At 35.4% G+C, this 10287-nt stretch overlaps 1 protein-coding gene across 2 annotated transcripts in view; it reads left to right on the forward strand.

Moving 5' to 3' along the window:
• LOC148940116 (uncharacterized) overlaps positions 1 to 10287 on the forward strand; it is a 307698-nt gene that overhangs the window by 247627 nt on the left and 49784 nt on the right. For both annotated transcript variants that reach the window (XM_089106482.1, XM_089106483.1), the window contains exon 6: positions 9081 to 9234. In XM_089106482.1, the coding sequence (XP_088962608.1) occupies positions 9081 to 9234 (154 nt within the window). The remainder of the gene's footprint in view (positions 1 to 9080; positions 9235 to 10287) is intronic.

The raw sequence follows: 10287 nt of genomic DNA on the forward strand, positions 1-10287 counted from the left end.
CACCCTATGCTATTTTTTGCTCGCTAACGTAATGCATCATGTAAAATTGACTTGTAGAATATTCAGATACAAAGTCCCTCTAGTAATGGATAAGTAATTGATCCTTGAGATGAGCATAAAAAGACGAATTTTTTTTTTATACTAACATGTTCAGATTTCTTATCCTAATCTATTGTTACTCAATCGTTTTACCTGTGAAATAAAAAAACAAAAAACGAACTTTAGCGTAAAGAGCGGGGTATTGTGGCGGAGGTAGCCACCCTCATATACGGAATGATTTCTGTTCGTTTTAAGTTTTAATGTTGCTCCTTACTTTCAGTAGAAAACATTGCTTATGATCGTTTTTCAAATAATCCCAGGAAACCCATCCCGTGGAAAATCCTCCCCAAGAAAAATTCCGCCGTAGAAAGTTTCTCCCCCATAATATTCTTCCGCCGGAAAATTACCACCGGACAATTCCATACTCGCTGCGAATACCCCCCAGAAAGTTTTCTGCCTTCGATTCCGCCTGAAAAATGCGGCTTAGCATACTTTCATTTGAAGAAATACTTTTTTATATAATTTCTGATCCTTTGTAAGGTTATTGGGGAATCCCGCTGTGCGGACAATATTTCTAGGAAATCCCCCCCCCCCAAATGGAATATTTTGAGGAATTTTTTAGGGAAACTGATCATTAGAAATGAGAATTGTGCCGTTAGAATTACCTTGGTCGAAACCCCAGTCCCCCATCTTCAACAACAAGAAAAATAGATTTTTCGCATGTGAAGCACTGAAGTGTCTCCTTTGTTTGTATCCTCCTTCTTCTTTTTTCTTCGTCGTTTGTCGGGCGATAGAAAGTGACAACCAAGTTAAAAATATATATACATTTGTCATAACGAAGATTCGAAAACTGGTTACTACGGCCTTTTAAGGAAGGGTCCTAACCACCGGACCATCACGTCTTGTGTAACAGGGTTTGGTTTATAATTTTTGGCTGTTCCCAATCACTCTTTTATTACGTGCTAGAAATTTATGGCAAAAAGATAGAACTTGAAGTTCCATCGGTGGCCCCCTATATTTTTATTACCACCCACCCTCCCCAATATTTTGAAAGATAAGTTTTTTTGGGGGGTATTCTCATTGACAAATGCCTTTTTGGATTTTCATTGAAAATATTGAAAAAAAACGACAAACTTGACTCCCTTCGATATTAAAAATACATTTTGCCCCCACCCATCTAAATTTTTACAAATTGACTCCACTTTTGGATGCCCCCTTTTTATGCTCTTTTCAGATATAAATCTACTAATAGCACGCTGATATGATCAAGAGCTTTGAATTTAGCCATTAAACATGTCTCTACTAGCCTGCTAGTTTTGATAGACAACATACGATTTATAAAACTTATTTAGGGGGCTGGGAGATGTAGTTTACAAGAGGGGGATTTTAAACCTCAGGTCCAGGGTTTTCAACCATGGAATGGTACCCTTTTCTACTTCCCAGTTCTTCCACTCTAAGAATGGAACCCAAATTGCCCCTTTTTGGAGGAATATGATATTTTTTGATAGCGTATCAAGTGGAATTTATAAAAAAAAAGCACGCAAATATAGAAGTTATCTTTCGAAATGAACCGTTAAACAGCTCTCCATGATGTTCCAGCGCTCCACTAACAGCGAAGAAAAGAAAGAAAGAAAGAAAAATCAGAAGAGAAAAGGAGACATCGGTGCTTCCCATCCAAAAAGGGATTTCCGACGTTTTTAAAGTTGGGGGGTGGGGGTCTTTAATTCTCCTCATAGGCAATTTGGTCGTGGCAATTCCAGTGGTGCGCTTTTCATTTCGATCTGAGGTCATCTTCGACGGGCTTTAGGCTCCTTTTTCGAATTTCCTACAAATTTGTTTTTGCCATAACATTTTACTATTACGATTAATCGAAATAATAGTTACCATTTCTGAATCAGCTTTAAATGACAATTATTTTTACTAGCCAGTTTTTTTAAAAGCGTCTGAAGTTTCCGGATATTTTGGGCCGTATTTCGCTATTTACTAGATTACTGCAATCGCCCCATCTACGAAAAAGAAAATAAAACAATCTCTGTAAGTCAAAATATTATGGTATCTAGAAAAACCCGAAGTTTCATACAGATGCTGTCTTTTCTATTAGGGGAATCTGTAAGTACCAGCTAAATGACTTCAAATTAATATATTTAGCAAGTATTTAATTAAGTTGACAACTTTAGTTGATCGACCTATGTGTAATTAATATTCTTTTACTGGATATCAAACAGTTCGTGGTAACCAACTGTAAGCAAGGAGTGACTCGGCTCAATTGCAACCGAAACTCTAAAAACCGGAATTGTGATATCAATAGATACATCAAAAGAATCAAATTATTATGCCGATTCCAAATAACTAAGATTCATCAAGTTTAGTTTTACCCATCAAAAGTTACGAACCTGAGAAAATTTGACTGATTTTTGAAAAAGGGGGTAAGCACCCCCTAAATTTTAATAAAAATCACACCATCAGATTCAATGTACCAGAGAACCCTACTGTAGAATTTTTAAGCTCCTATATATAAAAATGTAGAATTGTGCTATTTTTGCCGGAAGAAAGATCACGTATGACTTCAAAAACTTGGGGAGCAGAATTACCAGATAGCTGTTTTAGTAGTTTGAGGTACAAAACACTCTTGGTACAAAAGGTGGTCGTCATCCTATGGAGTTTGAGGGACAGAGTGAGCAAAACTTTCGTTTCTGGTCCTGCGATGTTGGGCTTCCAAAAGGACTAGCAATTCCTGCGATACCTTCGATATGTTCTTGGACTGAGCGACTCAAACGTTTACCCAAGAGCCTTTACTGTACGCGAGACTGCACTACCTTTATATAGAGTTCCTTCATGTAGAATTTCCTTGTAGGAGGCTTCCATCCAATCTTTCCGCTGTTCAAACTGATTATCACATAAGAGCTAATGGAAGTGATGTTTAGGAGCCCATAAAATACACATAAGGGCCACCTTTTAGTTTTCCTCGAACAGGACATGTCGCTGCACATTTGGTCGAAGGTAACAACACAACCTTTAGTTGAGTTGTGGTGCTCGATGAATTCCGGTTTTGACTTGGGTAGGCTAAAGAAGGTCTCTCGTGCATTGTAGACAACAGAACGACCATTTCGTTTCGTTTTGAGACGCATAAAAAAAGGGTAAGCTCCTGGTCAAAGCAAAACATGGAACTCCGTTCAGAACGCCTTTCTTACATAATCTTCATCGGAGTTTGCTGTTTTCCAAATCCTCCAGATTTTCCCCGATTAGATCTTCTTCAGAGTCACTAAGAGTTGAGATGCTACCCTCTTTGTCGCTTGCATAGAGTAATTATTGGGTCTGTTTTCCTGTAAACCTTCTAGAAGCCATCTAAAATGAAAAACAAAACGAAAAGAAAAAGAGACGAAAAGGAGTAGTGACTGTAACGTTCAGGCGCCTGAGGACACGTGAAAGTTCCTAACTATGCACATATTGAAATTAGAATTTCAACAGCTTTTGTCACAAGAAGACTGACACGAATTCAAGAAAAAACTAAATATACAAGCTCAAATTTTCGCAAAAAAAAAAAACAAAAAAAAAACACCATAACTGTCGCTTCGTAAAATCTACTACTTACCCTCGTTATCTCGGAAACGAGCAGGAATCCTTTCAAGTTTGAAGTTGCCCGATAACTGGCCTCTCGGAAAGGAATTTACTTGAAGCTTTGTCTTGTTATATGACACTGTGCACGGAATCTAAAAAAACAGTTAGGTGGTCGTAGAATTACGAAGCGGCAGTATTCTAGGGTTAAGTGTCATTGCATGTAGGGCTAGCTCTGATCGTTTTTCCTGCCTGAGAAGTAAACAATGGCAACTAAATACTGGAAATACGGGGAAATATCATCAGTCAGCCTGTTTGTACTAGTTTTTTAGACATACCTGGTGCGTGGTTTGTGTGTGCATAGAGTAAATACACTTTACTTTCGTTTTATTTTTTTTTATCATTTTTTCTCTCTGAAAATCCACAGCCACCCATTCGATTCAATCACACCTAGAAGACAAAGAGAAATTTACGCTATACAATAGTCTTGGTACCAATGCTAAAATATGATTTTCCTCGGTTCTCAAAACAGGGGACTGTAAATCTGTTAAAAAAAGTTTTAGGCTGTAAAAAAATCAGTTGGCTCTTTCAGAATTTGTATTTTTTTACATTTTCACCCTGTTTGGGCCAGCATTGTTGTTGCTGAATACGACATCGTTTTCGGCGTGGTCTCTTTCGTTACTTAAAAAGGCACTATATGTTTGAATTTTCGATTAGATTAACCATGTTTCGATGTTGTTTAACCACTAGTTCTACAGAATTACTTTTGGAAAACAAAAAACAAAAAAAAGACACATCTTTGCTACCCATTCAAAGATGTAATTTACCTTGTTGATTTTAAGATGGGGGGAATGTAAACCTCCGAAAATGGTGATGTCAATGGTCACTTTTTATTTAAACTTAACCTCATCTTTGAGCGATTTCAGGCCCAGTTGAGAGAAATTCACAAAAATTTCGTGGCGTAATTACAAATAACTGTTCTGTTTAATCTAAATAAAAATTACTATTTTCAGACCAGTGTGACTTAGATAATATTCGTCACTAAGCAGCTTCATTAAACATCCATTTATTAGATTTTGCCTATCATGTGCCGCCATTCGCCCTTTGCTAGGTTGCAGCCGCTGCTGCACCCATGATGCCAGGCAATGAACTTAATCTACCTAATACCCGACCATTAAAATACCTCTTTTTTTCGTCATATATCTGAGGAATATATACCTGTAAGAACCTAATTGACTAATAAAATCTCTAGTAAAGGACAACAATAAAATCTCTGCGGAGATAGTATTGTGCTATAAAGGAAGCATCTGAAGATGGTATATAAATGGATTGCATTATAAAAACAATAATACACTTTCTATGGAGATAGAATTGTAGCTGATTCTAATTTCTAGCTTTGTATAGGAAAATCTCAACGGAGGGTTCATTTTAGTTCACTTCAGTTGCCAAATTCAAAAATGGGACTTTATCAGGAAAAATAGAAACAAAACACAATAAATTCCCGTAAAGTTTCTTACAAAAATAAAAACAACTGGAAGTTAAGCTCAACTTCGTCTCATGTTGTTGATTTGAAATTTAGTTAAATTTGTTGGCAATACAAGCCTTAATGGAGTAATGGAGCTTTCTCGGCACCAATCTCTGACTGAGTCCCTTCTTTTATCATTAAATTATATATATATATATATATATATATATATATATATATATATATATATATATATATATATATATATATATATTTATGAACTGGTGATGTCTTTCTGTTGACTATTTGAGCTTTCTGAGGACAAATAATAATGTTGATTTGTCAAATCACACTATTTAACGACCATCGTTGAATTAATATTAAGTATTCTAGTTAATTTTGCTACTTAATTATATTACTTAAAATAAGTGATATTTTGTTTATCATATTTATTATATACTAATTTGATATAAAAAATACTAATCGAATCAGGCATTTTGCGTCGGGGCGTGGGCCCCTGTCCCTTGAACTATCTGTATTTTGTCGTATTAATGTATTTTGTGTAGTTTGTCTCTCAGCAGCTCAGACACCGAGCGATAAACAGGTACTTGTGTTAAAAAGAATAAAAAAAAAGTTTTTTTTTTAATTGAACCTAAGGAGCAACATTAAAACTTAAAACGAGTAGAAATTATTCTGTAGGCTATGGTAGCCTCCTCCTCAATCCCTTGCTCCTTAAGCTAAAGTCTAAAGTTTTTAAAAATACTTTTCATTCAAATTCAACGGCCCTTGTGTTTGAGCAGTCTTTCTTCAAAAATAGGGGCCAAAATTCAACTTTAGTGCAAAGAGCGAGGGAATGAGAAGAGGGCAGACCGCCTCGTTTACGGAATGATTTCCCTGTTCGTTTTAATTTTTACCGCTGCTCCTTACTTTCAGTGGAAACACTTTTTAATTTTTTAATTTAATTTCTGATTGTTTTGAAATCCCCCTCCGTGGAAAACACCCTCGGAAAATTTCTGTATATTTCGCAATGTAAGAAATGAGCAACTTGCATAACTTATAGCCCTTTTTCCAGGGACTGTGGGGGTCTTATCTTCCCCAGAGATATAGTTATCGGGCCTTTGAACTATGCTGAACCAAATGACTATCTCAAACTTTCGATCACACGGCATTGGAGGAAAAAGGGACGTTAGAGCGGGTTAGTTACCCTTCAATGTTTTTGGTACTAGAACTTGTAATTTTTGTTCGAATGAGCCCTCTCCCGATCTTCCAGAACCATTAGTCTGATACGATCACCCCTGGGGAAAACAAAGAAACAAGTAAACATACATCCATCATCTTTCTTCATGCAAAAATACATAATTGCCCATTTTTGTAGATAGGGGCTTGAAACCTCTACGGTAGGGGTCTTCGACATGCTGAATCTGATGGTATGATTTTCGTTAAGATCGTTTGACTTTTTGGCTGTGTTTCTCCCTTTGTCCAAAATCAGGCAAATTTTTTCAGGTCTGTAGTTTTGATGGGTAAAATGAAACTTAGTGCATTTTATGTATTTGGAATCAGCATAAAATGTCAATTCTTTGGAGGTATTAGGTGTTATCAAAATCATAACAACTAACTGTTTGATTTCGGTTACTATTGGGCCGAGTCACTGCTTGCGTACAATTCGTTACCATGGACTGATTGAAAGGTCTTAGAAGTGCTAACAAGGCAGGGTTTGAGAAGCAAAGTGGTTTTTGCATACACCAGACACAGATCATGTAGCACATTGATGAAGGTATTTTAAAATGATTTCTAGTTGGTATTATGTTAGACATTATATTAGAGACATTTGAAACTGTCTTTGGTTTACACGTGCAATCTAATACTTTCGACATATGACTAAAATTAATGTTCTGTAAAAAAAAAATAATATATATTTATATTTTCCCCTCATGCTAATAGCATAGCAAAGAAAGAGAACAAAAAAAGAAGAGGAAGAACCGTCATTATATTTTGCATGGTTAAAATTTAATATTCTATTGTCACGAAATATGGGACTGCGGTTCCCGCTTGTGTGTTTCGATTATTATCCGTTAACCAAACTTCAGTTGATTCCAGCTGCGCTTATGGCTATGTTATTTTAAATATAGCAAATATTCTGTATGTTTTTCTGTAAGTGAATATAGTTATTTTTTATTATATATATATATATATATATATATATATATATATATATATATATATATATATATATATATATATATATATATATATATATATATATATATATATATATATATATATATATATATATATATATATATATATATATATATATATATATATATATATATCTGGCCACAATGTCAGGATTTGTCACACATTTCAAATAGTTTTCTCAATTGTCTTCTAGGAGAGGGGGTCTTCTCATTTTATTTTAGTGAGAATAGGATCCCCTCCTTTCCCCCTATGTGGAAGGATGATCCAAATTATTAACAAGCATGTCAGAATTGCTACAAGAGTAGCAAATACCTTCTTACGAAGAAATCGAGAAAGAAAAATTGAAATAACAATTCAGGGGTATATTACCATGTGCCTTATTTAAAGATGAGCAAATTTAACTTAAGAACTGAAATAAGAGGATTTACCTAATATTGAATATCCTCTTTCCATGCTACAGGAACAAAAAAGTTGAAACCACTGCTTTTCCTAAAATTCAGAATTCTAGAGCCCGGGTTAGAATGACATAGGACGATTTTGATATATTTTGTTCTGAATCCCCCCCCCCCCGCCGAAAAAAAACGAGGTAAAAACAAAATTTTAAGTCTTTTCACTTTGAAATTTGTACTAATTAAAGCGTTCTGATGACATAGTCCATATCCAGTCATAGGTGGAGGATGTACCTTCAGAATCTCAGATGCTCCTAAATTTAGCAGATTGAAATTTAGGGGGAGCATGATGCTCATTTCTTTTCTTTTTTTTCAATTAAGATGCCATTCCGAGATATAGGTGACACTGAAGACATTATCATGGGCTTACGGAAGGGGGGCCGCAGCCCCCCTCCCATAGAACTTCAAATTTACACTAGATATGGCTGAAAAAGCAGATGGTTGAAAAATAATTTGATAAAAGGTAGATGGTTGAAAAAGCTGGAAATAAACTGCTGGAATGACAGAATAAAAGTCAAACAAGAAGCAATTATCCATAATGTTTCGGAAAGATTTAGTTCTAAGCTAAGAAGATTGATTAATGCTGAATCTTATTGATGATTTATGATTTTTGGTGATAACTTATTAATAAAGATTTCATAGGTATGATAGAACTTGCTGGCAATAAGGTTTTGTGAACTGCCATTATAGCTTCAGCCCTCCGCCCTTCATCAAAGTATCGGCTGCCTCCCCCCCCAAGAGAAGAAGCTACGTACGCCCATGGACATTATGGACATGAAGACACTAATTCTCTTAATGATATTTTGTCTTGATCCTAATCTATTTAATAATTTTATGTGTTTGCGAGAGGGTTATTTAGACCTTTTTAAAGTCTTTTTCAAAGTATTTTCCACAAATTATTCGCAAATATTATCTTGCAGAAATACCCATATCCAGCAATTTTTGTTTATACAGTTAGAGATACTTCAACAAAATTTAAATATTCGAAAATGACTAGCTTGAAGTATGGTATTATGCATGGGTGGATGAATTTTCCATTATATCGCACAAAATTTGGATTTTGAGAGTGAAACTAACCAGCTGAAATTATCATTATTGAAATAAATAAAAACAACGAAAGTATTCACCTTCTTAGAAGAATTGTTATCTTTATGCTTGGAACTTTATTACCACTTTGGGAAGGAGCACCCGATCAACAGAGCGTGTGGGGACACCCCCCCCTTCTCCTCTGTCCCTGGGAAAAATGTGTGAGATTTCCGTTCAATTGTTCAAAAGTTAAGATATCTGGACTTTCAAGAATGATTACTATGATCCCCAGAAATTCACTTTAGTCTTGAGCGTTCACTTATTTATTACATATTTTTTAATTTCAGATTGGAAGGAAAGACCTGGAAATGATGTACGCCCATTTATTCCGAGAACATCAGGAGCTACAGCGTATTCATGCCGCCACGTCTATAATAATTGGCAAATTGCCAACTAAGGAACGGCGAAGAAGATCAGAAAGTCCTAAGTGGGATTACACTGGTGAGAATTTTCAGAAGAAATTTTAATATTTTGCTTTCATGAAAATTTTCTTAACTAAGATCGTTTTCGGATTCATAGATTAGAGTATTTAGCCTCTCTTTCTCTGCCATCGTCTCTCTTTTCTTTCTCTCTATTCCTTTCTCTTGTCAGTCTTTGTTTGTATTCTTTCAGTAATTTTCAGTATCAACATTTATTTTTTTTGGCAATTTTATTGTTGGATTTCTAATAATGGGGTACTAAATCACTGTACGGTCTAAAGAAATTTTACCAGAGATGACTAGCGTATGACAGATTTGGCACACAAATTCTGCGCTCATGAAAGCGTAAAAACGCCAACATTCTCTCACCTGTTTTTAGGCAGTCATAAAACAGGCAGTTGCTTTAGGCAGTCGCTCCTCTCATTGCCAACTTTTTCAAAGATTGTTAGGCATGTGACACCTCGTTTGAACTGGGTAATAAGAGAATTTTCAATGTATATGAGTAGTAGCACAAGGATTGCCTACCCTTGATTTTCCAGGGGACTCAGGCTTCTGTCACAAAGGGCCCTTTCTTAGTCTTTTTTCGAAATTACTCCACGCCTATTAATCGTTAACCTAACTTAAAGTATTACGAGACGTATTTTCGACGTAATTCCTTAAATTAGGTATCCTTTTCCCAGACCACACTACCTCTCTATGACGAACAAATGAACGTTAAAATTGGGGATAATTCCATTTATTTAGACAGTTAAAACATGCACAAAAGTCTAGCTATTTCGATCACATATACAGCGATAGTCATCAATAGAAATACTAATGTATTAAAATTAAAGCTAACATGTTTATACAAAAAATAACTCCCGGTTCACTCACTAGATTTTTCTGAGAGAGTTCAATAACAGAGTTCATTCAAAGTCTTGATATACAAATTTCCTTCTTTAATACTGCCTAAATTTAAAGCGAATTTCCAATGAAGGTGGCAAAGTCTTCTCTGTCTATCTCCCTATATGCTTGTAACTGTTTCCACTATCTAGCTGATAGGACTTATCCCCATATGAACGTTTATTTGTTCGTC

This window comes from Artemia sp. Qi Xiang Cuo, chromosome 20 (assembly GCF_049724085.1).
Source record: "Artemia sp. Qi Xiang Cuo chromosome 20, ASM4972408v1, whole genome shotgun sequence".
NCBI lineage: Eukaryota > Metazoa > Arthropoda > Branchiopoda > Anostraca > Artemiidae > Artemia > Artemia sp. Qi Xiang Cuo.